The following is a 23,947-nucleotide window of genomic DNA, read 5'->3' as shown; positions in this document are numbered from 1 at the left end:
GCATCAAGTTACTAGAAAAACTATATTGAGCAGACAGCAGTTAAGTTTCAATTGTTGGGGACAAAATTCCATCCACAGAACTAAGTGCTATAGAATTACATTCAGATTAACAAGAAAACTGTTGAGATCTTGTTTGGACGCTGTCACCAGGATACAACAAACAACCATTCTTATGTTGAGGCACTTTCAAACCAAGTGTAGCAAGGGCTGTGTCAGAGCCAGGCACTACAACTCTTGCAGACCGAAATTCCAAGGGGATTTAAAATGCTGTAAGCATCCTTTCTGGAAAGGCTGAAAACCTTAAAAGAAAAGTTACTTTCACCTTAATGCAGAATGATTGCTGTCGCTTCATTGACAAGTGTTCTGCGAGCTTTAGGCTACAGCAAATGTTGGCACAGTGGTACATTTGTACCAAACCATGCTTTTGTTCAGTCACCTGTGTCTCAGCGCAGCCAGAAAGGCTTCAGCTGGCTATCCCTGCTGGGAAGGCTGGTGGACCTGGGAAAGCGCTTGCCCTTGCCTTACAGTAGGGCAGATATGGGGAGGATTAGTACTCTGGTTGCACCCAGTCCTGGGCAAGTGGCACAGACCCTGGACTGACAGCAGCCTGAATGTCCTTCCCTTGCATTCAGTGTGACACCTCCCACTGCTAAATCACTTCATTACTGATCTGCAGCTGCAATCCATGAACGGGAGAATGACAAACCAGTAGAATGGGCTTGTTCATGGGACAGAACAAACAGGACTGACACCAACATTTCTGCAGAGAAAAAGCATGCAACAACAGTGAGTTAAAGCAAAAAAACCATAAATAATCAAGCGCGCTCTCCTCTGTTTACTATAGGCAGCATTTCAGGCCTCAAAGGGCTGACAACGCTCAGGCTTCAGCTAAAGAGCTGACAGTCATCCCTACCCCACCACACTGAACATGCAACTTCATGCCTGCAGGTAAAGCCTGTCATAATCAGGACAGGATCAGCATTCATGAGAACCCCACTTTGCCCACACCACAGTGAAAGAGTGAGACAATTTTGCAAAAGCTTGATTGGTGAAACCTGCTATAGACCATGCCTTTGTTCTTTGCTTGGGAAAAGCTGGCAAAATACTTTTCCCCATCTTGCCCAAGGAATCTACTGTTTGCAGGGCATCCCCTGCCACTTTACTTTCCTGTAAGTGTCCTGCATCAATCACATACTGTGACTGCTTCTAACTGCACGGGCTCTACGTACTGGGTGCTTACTAACTAGCAAGCACACCAAAACAGGCATGACGAATACCTAGTATATTAAAGGCCCACCAGTTGGCTTCAACCCATGCTTTCCTACGAGAATGCACATATGCCACAGAGATTCCTCTCCAGCTTATCCAAGCTCTCAGAAAGGCTTTTCTTTACATTTTAAAAGAGTCCCTGGATGCTAAGATACCATTCTGCTTTCTTAAGTAATGTCACAAGACTTCTGGTTTGGCCACACAGTTGCTCTTTAGAAATGAAAAGGAGAGTCCGTGCTTCTGCTTGGGACAAGTGGTGAAAACGCTGCAATCTTTTTTATAAAGAATGGAGGGGAAAAAAAGAGGAGGGAAAAAAAAAGAAAAAGATTAGGAACTGAGTTCAGCCACTCTGGGAACCCAGCCTTTATGTACTGTTTACCAAAAGGATGAGCTGGGGAAAGGGGTGAGGGGCAAATGTGTGCATTAGGTCTCACCTGCTGATTCTCAGGAGTCATGAATATTCTTATAATCCCTGTCTCTTGGCCCAAGAGGCTACCAGCCTTTTCATCACACAGCTTGATTTCAGCAAGGATCCGGGAGTTGCTCTAAGCTTCAGCAAGTGGTATAGCATTCCCTTGTTTTCACATGAAAACAGCCTCTTGCCATAAACCACTCTCCAATGTTTCTTCTCTGTTACTCATCTACTAGTAGCGTTTGTCTGTCAGAGACCAGTCAGCAAGTCACGATTTCTGAAATGAGATAGCCTGCATGGTTTTTTCATTGCATACATATGTTGAGATACAGGTATATTTATAAGTGCTACACACTTGTAGCTAAAACCAATACACCAGAAACAAAACTGAAAATGGACATGAGCAGTAGTATGAATTGTGCCATATATTTTTCAAGCCAGATGGCACTATTGTAAGCATCTAATTTGACCTTCAGCACATCACGGGCCAGAAAATGTCACCTGGTGGGGGTGTAATTTACATGCCAACAGGGCAGAGGAGCACAGGGAAGGCGGCTGTGCTGGTAGGAAAAGCAAACAGGGTGTGTAAAAACATGTAACAGAGCAGTATACAGAGATAAACCTGCACGAGATAACCTACAGGGCTAGCTGTTTTTCCATAAACCTTGTTGAATTCTAATTTTCAGGCACTGGGCAATGGAAAATGATTTTCTTTTATTGAAAAAGGGAAGTGTTACCTCCTCCAGCTGAAGGGATGGGCTATGCATAAACTGACAGGAGGGAAGAGGGCCTTTTTAAGCAGGAAGCTCTTGTTTTCCTTATGGCAATAGTATCCAGTAGCAACCAATCTTGGGCCATGAAACAAACAGTCAATAGCTTAAAGAAAAAGCTTCCTTACAAAAAGATCTAACTGATTAGAGCTGCTAGATAACAGTCAAGAAAAAAATAATCTTTTGTCCACCAGTTAGAGCAGAGGTACTACATGATAAGAACAAAAGGGATAGCACCACCTTCCTGGTGATTGGTGGAGGATTTTTTAAAATTTTAGTTATTTATGTATTTTTAAAGGGCCTTATATAGTTAATATTCATGCTGGTCTTGCTTGTGAGAGACTAGGCAAGGCCTCACACAAAGCTATACATTATCAATTCTGGAATCCTGTGAAAGTATAAAGTGTTTTAGCAAGAAATCTGGGGGGTAGGGCAGGGAAGCTATTCTATTTGGATGAAATATTTAGTCCAGACTTAGTCCTAAACTGCAAGATAATTTGCACACGCAAATAGCTTTCAGGTTAGGTGGGCTTGAGATTGCAACTGTTAGATGAACTCATCTTCCACCCGAGATATACAAACACACCACTGGGCAAGCAGAAACAAAGCATGAGCAGAGTTTGTTTTGGGGATGCCTTGAGTCCGTGCAAGATTTGGGAGTTTGCTTTCCAAGCTTAATAGTATTTAATTCATAACATGTCATTATCATGCAGTTCCATAAGCACATGCAGAAAATATGTTAATATGCATAGGCACCAATATGACAGACAATATCCCTGGTGTCAAGCATTCAAGCTACAGTCCACCAACATAAAGTCATTAATGTATCTACATTTTTTAAGGCAAAACCCTTACCTGGGGTATGACCATCCTCTTTCATCCCCTTTATATTTGTGTCTTTCATACCAACTCTGAGGCCTGATGTTCTCGCAGATTTGTCCCAATGTCTGCTTTGGCTTGTGGAAGCCTTCTGTAAAGCATACAGGCAATACAAAGTGATGAGCCCAAACGATAAACTGGCTTCTCACTAGATTTCTGCTGGGCGAAGTAAATGGAGATTATTGTGCACATCCCATTTTCCTCCCAGATGTACGCTGCTGTGGCAGTTCAAGTTACCCAGAATACTCCTCTTCAGCAGAACACTCCATGAATACTGAAAGTGAAATAATATTCCTGTTGTGGTTTACTTACAATTTTACACTGCAGATACTGCAAACTTACTGCTACGTGCAGTTAAGATTTGGAGGGAGTAATATTTTGGTATTATGTTTGATACCTTAGCAACCTATGACTCAGGAGGTAAGAATGATCCTCCAAACACCATGGCATTGGCAGCACAGAGGGCAAACTTACGACTGTGCAGGATAGCTATGGTGGTATCTCCACCTCCCATTTTGCTACTGGTCACATTCCTCCAGTTTTCCTTCTACAAGAGTATCTTCAAGGATGCACAGCTCTGGCAACTCTGGTATGAAAGGTTGTTGCTTAGTGTATGCTGTACTCTGCTTTCGCTTCAACTTCTTCCCAACTAAGACACTTAACACTGGGCTGTTCAAAGGTTGATCTTTGCTTTTTGTCTGCTCCTAAGACAGATGTTTCAAGGCATGAGAGAATATAAACACATGCACACTGGGGAAACAAAACAACAACAACAAAAAGAAGGTGTCCAGGTGTTTAAGCAATGCCAAATGTGAAAGAATTCCAATTCACTGCTTTCGCCTTTAATCTAGCAATTCCAAGGGACCAAGCGTGTCACGACTTGTACCCAGAACACTTTCCGCTCGGGTGAGTTCAGACAAGGTCTGCATTAACTCCCCAACCTGCAAGAAAATTATTTGAAACAAAAGGTTCAGATATGTCCCTTTCCCTCCAACAAGCCTGGAAACAAATGGTACAGGAATGAGGTCAGAAAGGAATCATCCGCCTACCATACCGCTGAATTCATTTACCTACCTCAGAGCCCATTCAAGGAAAGGGGTGGGATGGGGAACAAGGGATGATATAAAGCAGAATGAAGCTCTGGGGTCGCTCGCTACATTACAAGATTTGACAGGCCTTTGCCAGCCTTCAGCTTCTTTGTGTCTTTCACATAATAGAGAATCACAAACTGAGCAGCCTGTGATCTGGGGGTTGCACTATTAGACGGAGCAAACCCTTTGCAAATGCTAATAGTATTGTAGCATCCTGTCAGGCAGCAACACAAAAAAGGATGTTGATTTTCACATGAACCAGAACAGACTCATTGTAAGGAAGGTTGCAATGAATGTTCCATCTCAAAACATCAAAAGCCACAGGCAATTGGCTTGTGGAGATGATGCAAAATACTGCTTCAGATATTCTTAAATATAGGGGGCATACTGTTACCTTAACACTTATTTCATGAGGCTAGCAAAGAGAGAACAGTTGCTTGAAACAGAAGTGAAAATGATCTTTGGTTATGATTTCTGTAGTGAAATAATTCTAGATTTAAAGAGGCTTTCATCGTGCAGTCTGCTGTATTCCAGCAGTCTGGAAGAGATGCTCCTTTATGAAAAATGAATGTGCAGATTCAGCCAAGGGTAGAGTTAATGTCATTTCCAAATGGTAAGGCTGATAGTAATAGAGCACAAACAGAACGGGCTTGTCCTCTGCAGTTCTAAGAATGTGGCAGCTGTCAGTCTTGTCCAGTGATGCCCAGCTCTTCTCCTGAAAAGAAGTCTCTAAAATGTTAAAAAGGATACAACACTGAATCTATTTCTGTTATAAAACTTATTATAAAATACCCTTTTAAACTAAAACTTCACGTCTTCCCCTATATTAAGAATGGTATAATCCAAGGTGTTAATATGCACCACTCTCATTAACCTTCAAGAAGTTCACTGTTGTCCTTTGGGTGAAAAACTTGGGGGAAAAAAAAAAAGCTGATCTTGGTTGTCACTGCCAAGGATAGGTCCGAAATCCATTTTAAGTCAGAATGTGAAATCACTACACAGGTTAGGATGCACTGCTCTGGAAACCCTCTTAGACCCTACAAGGCTTCCAACAGCAGCAAATAAACAGCCTTCTATCAGTGTTCTGCAATGGAAACATACAACCATTTGTAGCTATGCACAGTAAACAGCTTCTCAGCAGAAACAGATAGAAATACCTCTGGAATTGGCTGCAGAACAGCACCTAGAGCCAATTCCAGAATCAGCCTCACAGCCAATGGCAGGCTCCTTTCCAGATTCATCTCCAGAACCATGCCTAGAACTCCCTCCAGAGTGAATTCGAGAAACGCTACAAACAGCTGCTAGACTCAACTCAGCCTTCTTGCCACAACCACTTCTAGAATCACTTCTGGAAACATTTCCCCACTGACTGACAGCATCAATACAAGAAACTTATTGAGAGTCAATTTCAGAAAAGTTTCTGAACAGTTTCTGAGGTTGGCTCTGGAGTTGTTTCACCAGCCATCCTAGAAGCACTTTCAGAACTATTTACTGAGTCACTTCTACAGTCAAAACTAAAACCGTGCCTGTGATTTTTAGCATTTCTTACAGAACAACAGTTTGGGTAATTTCACCTTCTGATGTGCTACAGCACTGAGGTGATGGCAGATACAAGCTTGCTTGAAATCTTCATGTCAAGATGGAAGTAGTTTGTTTGGGGTTTTTTTTTCCCCTTTAAGCCAATTACACAAGACAGCAGTAACTGGAAATACAGTAGTTCAGACTGGCATGGTAGTTTGTAATCAGAATTGTAGTCAACCCTCTACTTTGTCTCCAGACTTTGGAAATGGGCAGGTTTCTGCTTCTCAGTCAATGGAGTTCTCTAGTCAAACACTTCCTGAGGAAGTGAAAGGGAAATACAGGAAGCTCATTTATTAGCTGCTGTTTTTTCAAATAGCCATACATGGTAAATTCTTGTGAGGTACCCCAATATCTCAGTAATCTTCACCACTGTACATCCCATCCGTGTGAGGAAGCATGACTGGAACATTTCCTAAAGCACCTCAAGACCTAGAAACACATTCCAAATAGTCAAAGAAAACTCACATTGCAACTCTGCAAAAACACAGAGGTATTATCACAGACCGAGTTCACATGGCAACACCTTCACTGACATCAAAAGATCCCACAGATATCTCTAGGACCAAATCCCACCAAGAACAAACAGCTCTGACTGACTCAAGGGGCTCCAGGTCAGACTTGGAGCTCCCATATTTCAACATTTCTCAACTGAGGTGATCAATCTCTTGCATCTTTTTTAATCCTATTGTTAAGAGTTACTTTGTTACATTTGAGACATACAAAAATGAAATTCTCTAAACATGAGCTTTGTAAATACATGATAATTCAGCTTAGGTTCAAATATACTCAGTCAAAAAAATTGACTAATATATTCTTGATGGTGAAATAGAGCATACTTGCACGTTTGTAATAACTAGGAACTTTATTTGACATTTTCACCTTCTAACTTAACTACACTTGCTTTTGACACTTTTACACATTTACAAGTTTTTAACCTCTCTCATGACCTGATAACTTAGGATGAGGTTACTAGGTACCACTCAGAAGGAATAATTCTCGACATGTGAAAAAGCACCATTTGTACCTTTTTCATGAAGAAGCGACAGAAAAACCCTTGGACGTTAATATCTAAACCTTGGCTCATAAATGTCTAATTTCATGAAAAACAGAAATACCGTACCATATCTACATGACAGTAAAGAACATGCTTTAGAAATGCAATATCCATTTATGAAATAATTATATTTGCATTTGCTGATCCCCTCTCTAATCTCAAAAAGCCCCAGAAATTAGTCTTCGCTTCTCACAATAAATTGCTTTATGCAGAATCTGAAGGGAGTATATGTAACAAAAATATCCTGAACTTGTGCAAAACAGTTTGGAATAACATACTTTTCAGCATCACATGGATTTTAGAGACAGTTCAAATAATTGTGTTTACTAGCTAAAAATCGTAATAGTCAGCACATCCTTCTTATGCTGTTTAACATAACTACAGCTATCTAGTAAGACAATCCTTACAAGGTACAATTTTGAAGCACTTAAGCCCATTTTTACTTTTGTTAACTGATGCTAACTTACTAGTGAGATAAGCACAACTTGCGATAACTCTTCTTTCTTCTAAACTTAACATAAAATCCCATAAAAAAACAGCATGAAATTACCTGTTGCTTATTTGTCAAGACCATTTTTGGTTAGTTTAATCATGAAATCAAGTTAATGTGAAGTTATAATCCTTCACTGAGTCTAACATGCTCATGTCTGCAATTTAAGCTTTACGGAGCAAATACACAGCACCTTCAATACCACAGTTTTACAGTGAATATTATTTTTCCAATTGATTTTGTAAAATTTTTCTTCATCTAAAAGAAAAAGAAAGAAAAAAGAAAAAGACGTATTCCTGAATTGATGGGTTGCTAAGCTGACTGCTCTATAATTCTCAAACCCATTGTCTCAGTAAGTTTGTTTGTTTTAAATGCACCTGAAACTAACACTCCATAACCAGTCTTCATTTATACTCTGAATATTAGTTGATTATCTAAATCTCTAGAGAGATAAGCTTTCAACGTAATGGTTTTTCATAAAATATCTTCGTCTAAATGTATTAAATAAATGGTAAGGTAATTATTAATTTATATAGTAGAAGATAACACTTCACACAGTTACCAGTAACTCGGTGCTGACATAGCACTTTGAATCAGACATGTTAATATCATTAACAGTATACTTTTTCATAATTTAATAAATGAGAAGGCCAAAGTGACTTCTGAATTCGGTGCAATAGCACTGTGCTCAAAGCCCACATTTTATTATTCCTTCAGTTACATTTTTATTCAATAAATACCTAGTTTTCATGGAATACATCATGCTAAGTCTTAGATGAGCAGCACAGAGAAGTTGAAACTAAAACTATAGGAACATCACACTAAGAGAGATGAACACTGGGCCACTGGATGCGATATTTTGCAACATTTACATTACACAGAAGTTTCAAATAGTGATCTGTAGGTAAATGCAAAAGTTGTGGGTTTTTTTGTTTGGTTTTTTTTTTTTTTTTTTTTTTTTTACAAAGAAGGATTTAACACAAGTACAGACTTATTTCAATTGCTATACAACTTAAGGACTCTGCCTTCAGAATTGTGCAAACGTACATTTCTGAAGTTATCTTCAGAGAATGATGAAGACACAAGTCATTTTTTCATTCTTCCGTTCTCAAACACTCATTTTCAGGAAGTAATTTTAAACAGAAAATCCCAAAACATTCAGTTTGATCACCTTGAAATATTTAATCTTTCAACACCATTTTATGAATAGCTCTACGTTAACTTTTTGTCCACTTGACTAAATAATTTATGTCTGAACATTTGGGGAACATCTTACCAAACTGTGTATTGTTTCCTCTGAGAGCAAACAGAAGCAGTATCTGTTGTAAAATGTCCAGATTCCTCTCTTTTATTTGCCACACATCAAAATCAATAGCCTTTTCAAAAGGGAAAAATAAACCTAGGTCAATTTTTCAACATACGTAATCAGACAACTGCAAAACAAACTGGTTCTTCTTCCACAGAATTATTTAGAAGATCATTTGTGGCAAAGTGTGGGCAGAAAAATATGGTGGTGATTAATCACCAGGCACCTACGATACAGAGCCTAAATCATGCTTAAATTTGTCAGAAGAGACATTTCTATGGCAAAACTAAAAGGCAGTAAAAGAAAGACTACTTACTATTTTTACTATACTGAATGGTAGAAATCAAGTGGGACCTTGTGCATAACGTTCTTATAAAAGCAATTTTGGTCTTAAAAGAAGATATTAGAAAAATTAGATTAATTTTTTTTTCCTTTTTTAGTTGAGGTTGGACAAGTTGGAATTGTACAGAGTATCTTTCTACATTTCACATGTACTTGATCAAGTGACTTTGTACCTATGGTGAAGGGAGGAGCTTCAGGAGCTCTGAAGGAAATCAGAGTCTGTGCAATCCCAGAAATGAAATGTAATCGGCTGATTCAAGAGTAACAACATATATTAGGAAGGAATGGGTAAAAGGAGCAGCTGTTGACATTATTTCCTGAGCCAAACCTTTTAAGGTGTCAGTGAATAGCAGTCTGTACTTTCACTTGAAAGCACTACAAGAATTCCTCAGATGACGTCTCTCAAGAGTTTAGGAGTTTAACAAAATCCACAACTTCCTCTCAAGATCTCAATATCGTGCTCTTAAATCTGTACCAGAGTGATCAGAGAATGCTTCAACACAGAGCATAACAAATACAAATGGCATTACTTAGAAGGGCATTTTAATGTACATACAAATACTAAAACTTTATGTCAAACTCCGAGGATCATTTGCAGGCAAGAAAATGACAACAGATAAAATCATTTTATGAATCTCATCCAGCTCTACCATACAAGACAGATGCCAAAAATAAAAGCTTTTTTTCCTTTCAGGAAAAAAACCAAACTTAAATGTACAACTTCAGCAAACTCCCAAGCTATCTCATTGACACACAAGTCAGATTCTTCTGTCATGTGCATGTAGCTTCAAAAATTAAAAGAGCAGGTGGATTTTAACTGAACTTCTCAATCCCATGAGACATTATTTTCTTTCCCCTTCATCGTCTAAGGATGCTCCCCAAAAGATAGGAAAGAGAATGGGACACAAAAGCCATTTCCATTCAGTCTTCTTTGTGCAAGGTATCCTGGAAAAGGCTGCATTCTTGTGTAAAGTTGCTGCTGAAACAGAAAGGACATTGTTTCAAGATGTGTGCAGATATATGACAGCACTTAGGCTTATTTTTTTAAGAATTAATACAGAAGAAGAAAGTTAGAAATTACCCACATGCAAATATTGTTGCTAACAATACACAGTGCCTTTAAGAAAAAAAATGAATCAAAATGCTTTTATAAACAAAAGTATTCCCTTAATTTCGATTCCAGCTACTTATGCCGTCTTTCTCTTAACACAGGGATTTATAACAAACTATTAAAAATAATGAACTCAGAGTAATCAAATAGCCCACAGTGTTTCACAACATCTGAATAACTAGTCAGTAATTATAGTTCTACTAAGTTTCATATCTGCTTGTAGCAAAAACACCGAGAGTATAGGTCGGCTTAGAAGCAAAAAGCAGCAGCAGCCGCCAGGCACTGGAATAAAATAAAAAGGAATTTTCACAAAGTCTGTATGAAAACACGTGCAGCTAAAAGCGATGGATAATCATTTTATATTAGACAATAAGAAAATTGTAGCAACCTTTTTATGATTTAAACATGATTACCTGCTTGAACAATCTACTTTTCTTGATGGAGGGCTTCTATGAAGGCTTCAAGTTTTTCCTGGATTTCCCGAACTTTTTCTGGAAGAATTAAAGATCACCGTTCAAATATCTACTACTAAATTGAGGACATGCCCAGAAAGAAAAAAAAAACAACAAAAAACAACAAAACAACCCAAACCTGCAAACATGAACAAAAACTAATGCTGCCATCAATATTACCCTATGCATTTAGTTTCTTAAAATTAAGATTTAGAACATTTTTCTACATCAGAAGAACTTCCACAAACATACTAATTTAATAATTCAAAAATTGACCAAAGCAATCCTATAGTAGAAATGTTGTATTTCAAAAAACTGAAGTTTCCATTAGATCATGCACAGCAGAACTACTGTACACCTGTTACATATGGGGAGTTGTTATCTTCTAAATAATGCCCACAAATCCCTTTCTCTTTTAACCAAATATTTTTATTCTCCACAGCAAGTGTCACAAACACCACTAATCATTCTAAAGAGTTGAAAGCTCGTGCCCTTTCAAGCAGGGAGAATTTCAGGGAACGAAACATCACTATTCAAGACACCTATTCAGAAGGGCAAGCACAAGGTTAAGAATGTTTAAAATTTGCACTTTATTCCCTTGCATTTCAGTAATAATCAGATGGATGTGGGCAGAATCTTATTTTATATAAATACTAAAGCTGGGAGTTTATTTCTCTACAACAACATGGCTTGAACACAACTACAAATAGTTACTAAGAATGAAAAGGCAACATTGGGAAAAACAGAGGGGTTTAGGCACTTTTCCACTCTTTTCTCAATTCCATACACCACTTGTCATCATATAACCTATTTGATTTATTAAATCGCTTATGAAGCAAGATTTAGAACATAGCTGGAATCCAAAGCCTGCGAGATTTCCTGCTTCTCTCTCACCACATCCTCATTTGAAGCTCCTTCTGTGTGTGATTACGGACATGAAAAACACACTTCAGAAATACGAAGGAACAAGGGGAGAGCAGCAGGAGAGACAAAAATCAGTTAGATGAGCATAAACACACACAATTTTATTTTCATGCTAAAAATACTACTGGATTAAAGCCATTGTACCTTTGTATGAAATACAAGGTTTGAGCTTTTTTTTTTTAATATTAATGTTTTCTTCTCTGTAGCAATACCACATGTTATAAACTGGCTTTGCTGAGCTGAAATAATAGCAAAACATAAAGAAAAATAAACCAGTCAGCCTTAAATGGGATACATAAGCAATAAGCATAAGCGGGAAAAAAAAAAAAAAGACCTCCAAGAAGAATGCTCTAAGGCAGCTAAGGGAACTCAAGGTTTCATCCAGCAACAAAGTGACAAGCCCACAGTCAGTTATGAAATACATTTTAGAGTAATTATAATAATAATAATAACTCCGCAAAACCCTGTAGTCCTGTAACAGAAGTAAAGAATTTTAGTTAGCATTTGATATAAAATATGGAAAGTAGCCTGCATGAGGATGACGAAATCTCAAACTCCTATCTTTATCATGCAATTCTTAGGTGCCGAAGGTCAGGCCACTTAGACTTTCAACACTTCAGTGTCCTCTTCCCCAGTGGTGCTTATCTACAACCACCCATGGACACTGAGGCTGACTCACACTCTGGGTCCTAAAGAAAACGCCAAAGAACTTCCTTGATTTTCAGCTAATTTTTTTTTTTTTTAAAGTACTTTAATATTAAATTAAGATTACAGTGAGTGTGAGGGGAAAAAAGGCTGTATCTTGGAAGTTTTTTTACCAGGGAAAAAAATTAAATTAATGAAAAAAGAAATCCTTGATTCAGTTCAGCAGAGAGAATCTTTGAAAGCTGCCAATGAAAAAGAAAAAAAAAAAAAAAGCAGTCCCATGATCACTTCTCCTTACTAAGCACATTCAAAGTGTTTTCATTACTATCTTTTTTCTAAAAGAGTATGTATTGTTTGCATGTCAGTATATAAACCTCTTGTGTAATGAAAACATTAATTCTATGGCATTTATTTAGGCAACTACTTAGCTCAGCTTTCTATACTGATGCTCTGTGTATGTTTACAAAATTAACCTTTGAAATAATGTCCTATTATCTTGGACAGAGCTGACATATTTTTGGAAATTATTAATCCTGGACCTGACTCTCCAAAATGAGCAGCAGTTGCCAGTGATAACTGGAGATTAGATCTCATGACCCAGAAGATGTCTTCCCATTGTGCTTTCAATAGCTTTATTTTTGATGTGAAATTTTTTTTTTTTAATTGCTACATGCTTTCCCCAAGTATGTTCTTTATATTGATCAAGCCATTAGACTCAGTGAAAGCAGGCAGATTTAGCAGTATTAAATGCAAATATTTTCCCTTCTCAACCTCTTGCTAATGAAATATTCCAGTCCTGAAAATTAATAGCATCAGCAAAAATCTATAACTATTATTTCACTCTTAAAAAAAGGTTTGTGCCAACAAAATCTACTTTAATTTTCTGATTAGGGCATATTAAAATAACAGGATAGCAAATATGTATTCCATCAGAATATACTGAATCAGCTGTGTTTGCTCAGAGAACAGACATACTAAAATTGCCTCCATATTATGAGCACTTTATTAGTTTTTATACTTGGACTGAATTGAAATGATTGCTTAACTGTAATAATTATGAGGTCTTGAGGTAATTTAATACTTTGAAAAAACATGCTGGCTATTCTTAAAAAAGAACAGTTACAATGACTGCCAAATAGCTGCAATTATTCATGCTATGCCCTGTATTCTTAGCAGTAGTAAAGCCTTTTGCAGCAGCAGACCCCAGCCAACCGGTACCATTTTCCCCACAAGTCCCTTCCGTAGCACAGGGCCGCAGTCAGCTAAATTGGTTTACTTTTTAAATAGGCTAATGGCAGAGTTATGCATTTACACAACACTAATCTTAATAAACCAGTAAATATAAATGCTCGGGCAGAAGTCTTCTAATGAGTGCAAGTGCAAGGTCTGCGGTTCTGGGATAACCGCCCATAGTTTCATCAGCACCATGTGACACTGCATTTGGAACAACAATTAATTGTTATGATTACCCATCTTCATTTGGGGAAGTTCTCTCCCCTGTGAAATGCCCAAGCTGCGTACCCACATTTGCAGGGTTTTGATTGACACCTGGATCAAAATATTAGTGACCTACACTTGTAAATTACAGTATATTGTTTTGAGGAACTTTTATCAACATGCCAAACCCAGAACGTAACTCGCATTTCAGATAAGAATACTTAGTATATAAGTAAATTAAGGGATGGACAAAGGTAACCTGTTGCTCTTTCTAGGTTTTGTGATACCGTGTTTTTTCCACGTACAAGCAAGCCACAGACTAAAAGCATTCAGTTTACTAGCAAATTATTTTTGTAACAGGTTGAACTACCCCAGCACTGTTACAGTATCACAGTATCTCCAGTATCACAGAAGGCTGTTAGAAGTACTACATTCTTATTATACAGTACTGCAGAAGTTTAAATATATATTATTGCTGGATTCTAGAAAGAAAACGTAGTCTTTGGTAGTTTTAATGCAGACCTGAAGTTACAAATACATAATTCTTCCCGCACCTGTTAAACTGTGATCAAAAATCAAATGAAATCAATGAAGAATAACTGTAACTGAACCCTCGTTTCCATCTTTAGAACAGTAAAATTCACAGGCCTAGGGGCAATGAATGGCTATTCTACTTCCCATTTACCCCGTGTTTACCTAAAAGATAAGCAAGTTCATACATCAACTCATTATGCCTCTTGATCTGGTAATGAATATTCCCATAATCCTCCCTCCATATCCCATAAAACTTCCCTGACAGAATGAGGAAATTCTTTATTCGGATGTCTCAAGATCCTCATTCATGCTCAGTCTCTCCTTTTCTGCATATGAAACGATACCGCTACCCTCTCATCATCTTTTCATTAATCCTGTGATCCTAAATCTAAAAGGCTCAAAACCAGACTAACTGATCTGTAATTAGGATTTGGATACACCGTGAACACAGGCACAGATAAAGTTTGCTTTTCCTAATATCATAAGCTGGTCAGAAGGGAAACCCCTGAAATACTGAGTCTTATAAGGGGAGCTTGCTTACTGAGTGCTCCCTTCGACAGTCAAGCTTACCTACTAATTAACAATACAGAAGCTGGGGAATCACTGCTAAAATGAAACAGCTAAAGTAAGTTATCAAATTAATCTCCTGAAGTAAGGCCAAATATCCTCAAAATAACATTAAAAGCAAATTACAAAAGGAAAGTACATTACTGATGTATGTCAACCATGCTCTAAGTAGCAAGAAAAAGTTTTTCTAGATATTTTCCAACTGTATTAATTGGTTTAATAAAAGATGTGGCCTCTGCCCAAAAAACCTGTCTTGCTTATGCTTCTGAAGATAACTTAATTTTGAGACATTCAAATCATACATACTGACCTGTAAAAAAAACCAATGGTTTTAGCACAGAATTTTAAAGGTGTTCGTGTCTGTCTGTGCCACAATAGGGAGAAAATTGCAGGAGCATTTAGGCAAATCAAAAAGCTTTCCCTTCCGCTGTTTACAATTTTGTCCATATGACATCAATTTTCAGTTGCAGCATCAAGAAAAATTGTAAAAATCTTTCTGGACACAGAACCGTCTTTATTTTATACTTTGATGAAACTTACAGCATGAAACAACGATGATAAAAATGTGTTAATACCTCATTATAAGTCCTCCTGTTCTACATTAAAGTGATTTCTACCTCCAACTGATGTTTACATGACTTTGATATTTGAAAGCTCATGGTTGTTACTCCTTTTGCTCTGGATTGCGTTCAGACTTTAGTCCCCTCTTTTTTTTTTTTTAATCTTCCTTCCTTTCTTAATCCCTTCCTTGCCTATAAACATTCTCACTGCTTGCTGTGCTACTTCTATGTTATGGTTAATTAACCACAGAGGCAGAAATGTTGAATTTACTGCTCTGAATGCATCATCTTTCCTATAGTAAAAAGGAAAGCCCAGTCTGTAGTCAGATTTCATCAGAATGCCCAGAAGCACACCATTAAAAATTGGAAGTGTCGATCCACGGTTTCCTATTGAGAGTTGAACTTTATCTTAGGGCTACCTAAGACACAAACCCTGTAGCTGTATACAACCCCCTATGAACAGTCAGGTGGAGAAGCATGTATGTGTGTGTGAAAATAAAATCATCTCTTCAAAGTTCAGCCTTTTGTACCGTATTCCTGAATTTTCTAAGGGCCATGCAAAAGCTTGATTTCTCATTGAAATAGTATGAGGCAGCACGCTCACGGCCACTCCAAATAATGCCCCAGAAAGCAGACTTTGCACCCACAGTTACAAGACCTGCATCAACATGCTTTCTCATGTCGCGCACAGCCACAGCCTAACAGCTACTATAATTTACTGATCATTGCAGGGTCATGTCCCGCTGAATTTTAGAAAATCCTTTGAAACTACCCATCGCATATTTTGCCAGTTTCCTCTTGTTCACACAGCATATTTTCCTCGAGATGAGGCCAAGAGAAAAGCTAAAGTTTTAAGATAAAAAAAAAAAAGGTAAAACCACCCAGGCTGCCCTTAAAGAGACAGAACATCAATTATCAGCTGCAAAGACAGATTTATAAGTAGAGGGCCCCCTCTGTTCCTTTAAGGCTGCAAAACAGATGGGAAGTGAATGGACAGTGAAAGGGTCAAGAAAACACAGGGGAGGTGCTGCTTGTCTGCTGTATGGATGTTCCCAGCATAAGAAAGAGGTCAAGACTGTAACTGCATGGCTGGGTGCTGGAAAGGCCTTTTCTTTAAGCTGTTACAAAGACAAACGCTGTTCCTCATCCTGCTGTCAAACTGCTATAAATATTGGTTTGTCAAGAGAGTTTCAGCAGCTAAAAGTTTTTTTAAAAAGGGCTGAGCAGGAGGATGAATCATGTGAATGATTCTTAAACAATTAGCTCATTAGTGTAATAAAAGCACTGCAGAACCCTGAAAAGTTTAAATGGAATTTATAATAGTTCATGTAGTAAATCCATGAATCATTAAAAATAGAGAGCCTTTAAAATGCAAGCTTGCAGAAAATAGCGAGCATACTCTTTACTTACTAGTAGTTAGACTGAATGAAGACGCTAACTGATGCTACATCGTAGTAGCTTTTCTTTATTGTTACAAAATATTTCTTACGTCTTGCAATTTATAATGAGATTTGAATTTGCAGCCAGTTTAATTGAGTTCTTTCTACAAATTCTGACTTCAAAGTACGCTCACTGGAATGGGATACTTATGATACAAAAATGTTGTAAATAAATTTATAAAATCAGGCTTCCCCTCTCAGACATATAAAGCTAGACATCCACCGTTATATTCACCAGACTTACTGACAACTTTCTACTTGCCTTAAATCCCTTTGCCAACTTCAGAGAAAAGGTATTTTAATCTGAGCAACATCTAGAAATCCTGTACTTCAGTTGTCAGTTCCAGAAAGACAGTGAGAAGGACAGGGACGTGCCCAAACTACCCAAGTGCATCAGGTGAGATGCACTTTCATTGTGAAATAGATGAAGATAATGTTTCAGTGTCCTCTCAGAAAAATATATTTTAAACCCTAGAACAAGACAAGGTGCTAAATATGTTATTTTAATATAGCTATTAAAATCTCCAAGGGTCAGTCAACATATCAAGTTCATCAACAACTGCCTGCTGGCGATCCGGTTAAAAATCTCCTTTTGCATGGCATTAATAGGAGAAAACATCAAGGACCCTGTTTCCTACAAAGACATATATAAAGGGTACATTTTTTCTTTTCCCTGTTGTAGGTGAATCTTCCTCTAAAAAAGGGAAAGTAAAAATCATCTCCAGAGTGTATACTTAGCCTGCTGTAGAAACATAATAAAATCTTAGTGTCAAAAAGTCATTTTAGACAGAAAAAAATAATAATCACAGCTGACATCATTGAAGTAACTTTTGTTGCAAGTATCAATATCATATTAATTATTTATCTCTGCATATCATATCTTGCAAAGCTATCAGCTGCCTGTACAAAACAGTATCACCTTTATTTCAGACTAAAGATAATCAGCAGTAGAAGAGAGCTTGTCTGAAAACACTTCAGCTATTCTTACAAGGTATTGAGCATTGGAACATTATTTTAGCATTACTAATAATGCTTTTTAGTGGCAGAAACAGGAATTGTGCGTTGTGCTGATGAAACTGTAAATTACTAATCAATCAATGTCTTGACCTATAGCTGCCCCAGATTCACAAGCGAGACCTCTGCAGCTCAATGAAATGGCTTCGGCAACACATTTTCCCCTCCTCAGTCAAACAGAACAGAAGCTGTCTGTATTTCTTGGAGGGGTCCCTGGGGCTCCTCAGGCTGGCAAGCACCAAATCTTTCTTTCTCCGACACAGCATACGAGAACTGACGTATGGGGCTGAAGCAAAATTGACAATTATGTAGCCTATGATGACTTTATACAAGATACTTTTCTATGGGCTGTAACACATCAGTCCTGCTTGTTTACAGAAGAGTAAATATTGCCAAATCATGATACAAACTCATGTAAATTTCTATACTACCATTAAGGCTAGTTTAAAGTACAAATGATTATTAATCTGTATTAAGCTGCAAGTTTATGAGAGTTACGATGTCTGCAATAGCAAGGTAGGACTTGGTCACCTTTCAGCCCTCTGTCCCTACCTTAGATTTTTAATTAAAACTGTTCTATTTAGTAACTCAATCTTTCAACAGAACTTTGCTGTGCTGCTTACTGGACAGTTAGAAGGAGTTTAGTAGCAGAATGACAAGGCAACCTTGTAAAATGGACTCACATCCTGAATCAAACTTATGGACACAGAGAGATTTAATTTCTAAATCAAAACAGTTAAACTAGAATGAATCAGAACATCATGATGCTCATTATTTTTGTCAGAAATAGTGAAAAGTACAAAGGCAAACCAGAAATATTACTCAATGATTCATCCAGTGATGTAAAAAAAACCCAACTTTTTCTTAGGCAGAAAAGACATGTACAGCTATAAAGGCAAATTACTCATGTAAAGGCTACTGTAACCTTAAGGCTATAAAATTGTGAAGAGGCTTTAACATAAGAAATAACTGATACGTGTTGTTTCTCCACCCAAAATGAAGCATACTCATTAGTTAGCTAGATAATAAAATAACATATAATAAAATAATTTACTATCAGGACTATTTATGGGAAAGTCTCTCTAAAATACGATGTCAGAAAATGAAATGGTGATGAGACTATTATTATGATCTAAAAATTTACAAGCTTCATTTTTGATAGTCAGAAACTTAAGTCATCATGCCCTGAAGAAAAACAGGTTATTCTATTATTTTTTCTTAGTTTGTTATCATTCCTAGCTGAAATATTTCCTTCCGTTTTTAGATAGACTTCCAAATTGGAAGAAAAGTGGAATCCACTACAACATTAGTAATGTGCAACATACACGACACTGACTTCTCCAGCTTTCGGAAACACGAGTGTTACACTCCACAATTCCATACCAGTTCAAAACAAATACATACACTGGTTAGTTTAAAAGTGTGCATTTATACAAATAGTAATCTCTCCATAAGAAGTATTTATTTAAATTTTGATTAATAGGTACCCTCATAAGCAACCAGTACTGAAAAGAAAATAGCATCCAATTAGATGTTTTCATCCTTGCAACATTAAGGAAATTTTGGGAAAAAATTAAATTTATCAGACAACACCAGAATGACCCTCAAGCACAAGAGACATGGGTCTAGGGTAAGATTAACAGGCATTAAATATGTCATTACTCATGTAGCAGTTTATCATTATTTTTCCATGTCAACTTTAAGTGATAGGCTTCGCTTAGTCAGTGACAAATGTGCTGAACTCTGTAAGTTTTAGAACCTGGACATCAGTGCCTAACTCTTCATCAATAACTTCAAGCAATCACAGCAGACAGACTTTGGTCATCTGGGATTCTTAACTTAAGTAAACCATCACTCCGTCACAGGAGGTTTACAAGTGATGTATGTTCTCCCGTGAGGATTACTTCCTTCTCTGAGAAGATGCAGCTTTTTATAAAGCACTTTCTGCCATGACACAAAGCAGGAACTACCTTATCTGCACTTTGACACAGACTGTCCTACACATTCTTTTGGTTTTAATTCATTAGTTTTGTGCAGATGGCCCAAAACTCAAGAGAGGAAAAAAAAAACCACCACAAAACCCCTTAAACATTCAACCAGCGTCTTTCACGTCAAAGTACGCTTGCTTGGGTAATTTCATAACTTATCCACATGGAATTAAAAACATGATAATCACGTAAAAACAATTAAATTGCATTCTATCAGAGTACCAGAAAATTAGCAAATCTACTAAAAATAATGGGATGCACTGTTGTTGACTTGCTCGTGTTCAAAGGTGGGGGAAATTGAACACACAACCGCACTGACTGATTCCAAACATGTTGCCCCCTGACTCCAAGCACCACAGAGCATCAGGACATCTACAGAGCTCGAAGGGAGCACAGGAGTCATACTGCCACCAGCACAATGGTGACACCAGCACAAGCCTGAACTCGTTAAGGTACATATGGCCCACACAAGCACTTTATTTGACTGATTGAGATTTGGGCAGAAATGAAGGCGCTCTAAATGACAACCAGCCTCTGATAAGATGCAGGCTATATTAATGTCCTGGGGGAAGCTGCTGGCAGGGGACAGTGAAGAGAGCAGCTACCCTGCACAGGCTTATCAGAAGTTGGAGATCTGTTAGGTGATTCCGCAAGGGAAATGACCCCAAAACATCTCCCTGTGTAGCCTTCTGCTAACTCAGGATTAGACTGTAACTGAGCGCTCTTCACAGCTATGATCAGCTGAAAGGAACAAAGCAAGACCACCACCACTTCTGTGAAATGTCTCACAACTATGAAGTAACCACATTTTTACTTACATAGCTTCTAAAACTCCAATATTTAGGTATCGTGAAAGAAACGAGAGCACAAAATAACCGTAATTCTGCAGATTCTAATAAAATTACTCCTCCATTTGGATTTCCTAGGATGCTTTCCTCTTTCCCATGTCTGTCTTTGAGCAGCAGGGGTGACATCTGGGTTCTAAATTCAAATATCTTCAGAATTACACCTTTTTGTCCTATGTCTTGTAAACACCAAAACCCATGTTAGTTCTGAACAAGCACCTTAAGGATCGATTTAAGGACTACTAACCACTGCCTTTTGAGTTGTTTTGTCTGCCTCTGGTTTCTAGGGGAAAATTACCAAAGATCTGCTTATTTGAGAAAAGATCTTTCCCCCTGCAGCTGAGCTTTGCCCCCTATGAAACACTGTTGTGACCTTTTAAAAAAGTTGAAGCTCATAACAGAAGAGAAAATGGAAGCAAAGGCTTTAGAAAGCCAAGTCAAAGCATGGTTTTAAGGAGCACATGTAATCAACAATGTCATGTAGGACAGAGGTCAAATCAAAGTAGAGTTGACAGTCACCTCAAGGGACAGAAATTTAATTAGGCTACAGTAATGAACACAATATAGGATTAGTTTCACACATTTTCATTCTAACAGCAATGAAAGAAAAAAATTAACCACAGAGCAAGTTATTATCTGCAAAGTACTGCTCACAGACTTTATCCCCAACTTTGCATAAACGCATAGCAAAAAAGGAGACTCGCTTGGATTTAAATCGGTTTGTTACATACAACAGACACGACAGAGCCCACTCAGCTTAGCCAAATACATCACGGGAATTCCAGATCCTGAGTCAGCAACTTGCATATGGAAGTACCCACCTTAGCTAACATTAGCTCCATTAAACCAGCAAATTTATTATGTGCATATATGATATTAAATCATTAATGCTCAAAGTTTGCAAAAGTTTTACATTCAACACTAATGGATTCAACACAAGAGAAAGTAATTTAAGAATTTAATGCAGTGACTTTAAAGCAATGACTTTAGATACAAAACTTGAAAGTATTTTACTATAACAACGGTTTATTTAGTTTTTGTATGTTTTAGTCTTTACAAGAAAATAATTAAGCTCTGCAAACTGTTATATTTCATACCTTACAAATGTATGACAGAATTTAAACAAATGGCCCTAAGCTATCTTTTCTTCATGTGAGGGCTCACTCCTCAAAAGTTTCAAAAAGCTTTTGCGCAGAATGAAGTCTCAGCTAGCCCACGACACCTGTACAGGTGTCAGTATTACTGACAAACTAACTTGGAGGCTCACGCCTTCACATTCATACCTAGCAATTTCAGGATCAAGTTTCCACAGGCATTCCTGCAAGTCCCTTCCCACCTCCTGCCAATGACTCTCCCTGTATAAATGCACATGGTTTTACTTATAATTTGGTGAAGTCTCGGCTTTCTTTTCCTTTAGCTTGTGAGGAAACACAATAATGGATGAATAGCATGCTGACCTATGCATTCCATACATGGATGCTTTCCATGTACTATCCTTACATGTGTTTACCCTGTGCACTTAAATGCCTTTGCAACATTCATAGTTTAGCTGTTTAAAAGGAATAAAGGAGGAGAAATAAGTGAAGACAGAGAATGTGTATTTCTTTGGGGTCTGTGAAATTTCATCTCTAGTGAAGTTAATGGCAAAGCTCCTGCTGACTGCCTGAAGCCAGGATTCTCCTTAAATATTCAATGTGCGCGTGTGCCACCTAGCATGTTTTAAATGCTACTGCAATATGAATATATATAGTTTAGAATTAGGATAAAACACTGGAAGATCCCATTTTCTTTCTGAAATTATTAAAGCATTCAGTTCGGAGCAGTTTTTTAGTACCATAGCTTACTAAACTAATACTTTCCATGCGGTCGCTAGTGAGAAATGTGAGAAAAAATGACCATCCCTTACGATCTTCATAAATTATGTCATAGAAACACACAAAAAAACCCCAGAGTGGATAACAAGAGGAACAAGTCTAGACAAAGTGCATCTTCCTCCCAGAGGAAAAAACCTAACATCCAAGAAACCAATGCCTACTGCCTAAGCCATGCTCATGCATCAAAACCGAAGAAAAAGTAACCGCTGATGGGAGGCTCAGCGCCACCTCTGCTGCATGCGCGTCCTCCCCACTTCTATAAAGGGCATTCATTGCCATCTTGTGTTGGAAAGTTGTACGGCAACTTCATTACTGTACAAAGTTCACACTATTGAGGAAGTTTTCTTTGGCCCTTCATATAAAAAGAGCAAGTCCAGCAGGGTGGAATTCTGGAAACAATTAGGTACTTCTGGGAAGCCTTTCAGTGGGAGCCCAACATTAAAAAAATAATTGTTGTGTTAAAAAGCATCCGACAGAAAGTTAAGATTTATCCACATGCTATCAATTTTGCAGAAAACTATAGAGTATTTCTGCTGAAATTACTACTCTGTCAGTTGTGCTAAAAATAAAACAGCAGAAGAGATATTATTTATCTTTAAATCAAATTCTTTCACCTATGTGTTCCTTCCACCCCCCCCCCCCCCCCCGAAAAAAAAAAAGTATTACCCAATACTGAAAAACATAATTAAAAAGATAGAATCCTAAGGAAGGTGTGACTTCAAAGAATTGTTTTTTATACGTAATCAACCCACTTTAGCATTGCCATCAAAAAGTTCTTGAAATTCAGCAAATGCCAGTAGTGTTACTGTTTTAACAAATTTTGCAGACACCCTCCCCATTTTAAAATACATTTAAAATGTAATAATTTTCAGTAAGTTCAGAGGCAGCCTGAATGAATGTTCAATGTCAGTCACTTCTGAAAAGTTAAACACGAATACAGGAGAAAACAGTATGAACTAGTAAATACTATAAAAGATTACTGATGGAATTAAAGGATATATATACAAACTGATCCATCTTTTAAGGTATTGTAGAAATGAAAGGTAATTAATATTTTAAAAGAGAGAAAGTGGAAAAGCTTTGTGTACAGCTGCACACACTTGTGCATAACGCAGCCACAGGCATTTGAAGGGACTGACTTGCCACCATTAGATACTGAATTTTCCCTGCAGCCACAAGCAGTGCCTTAAAGCCTGCAAGACAAACAGGACAGTCCTGACAAGAGGCATTTTTATGAGTGGAAATTCTCCTTTAAAATCACTAATGTTTACCACTGTACTCTTAGCTCCCGCCACCCCTGTTTACTTCTTACAGAACCTAGCACATGGCATATTTAAGATACTGATCGAACTAAGCATATAGT

The 23,947-nt window shown here is 37.7% G+C and overlaps 1 protein-coding gene across 5 annotated transcripts in view; it reads right to left on the bottom strand.

Moving 5' to 3' along the window:
• Nucleotides 1-8,213: 8,213 nt before the first annotated feature.
• OPA1 (OPA1 mitochondrial dynamin like GTPase) overlaps nt 8,214-23,947 on the bottom strand; it is a 55,482-nt gene continuing 39,748 nt past the window's right edge. For 4 of the 5 annotated variants that reach the window (XM_063337811.1, XM_063337814.1, XM_063337813.1 and 1 more), the window contains 2 exons: nt 10,719-10,796; nt 8,214-10,173 (listed from right to left, as the gene is read on the bottom strand). In XM_063337811.1, coding sequence (XP_063193881.1) covers nt 10,732-10,796 — 65 coding nt within the window. In that variant the 3' untranslated portion in view covers nt 8,214-10,173; nt 10,719-10,731. The remainder of the gene's footprint in view (nt 10,174-10,718; nt 10,797-23,947) is intronic. The other variant, XM_063337812.1, reaches the window with a different exon arrangement.

This window comes from Chroicocephalus ridibundus, chromosome 6, assembly GCF_963924245.1.
Source record: "Chroicocephalus ridibundus chromosome 6, bChrRid1.1, whole genome shotgun sequence".
In the NCBI taxonomy this organism is placed as follows: domain Eukaryota; kingdom Metazoa; phylum Chordata; class Aves; order Charadriiformes; family Laridae; genus Chroicocephalus; species Chroicocephalus ridibundus.
The sequence above is the reverse complement of the archived record's forward strand: the minus strand, read 5'-3'. Positions and strand labels throughout refer to the sequence as shown.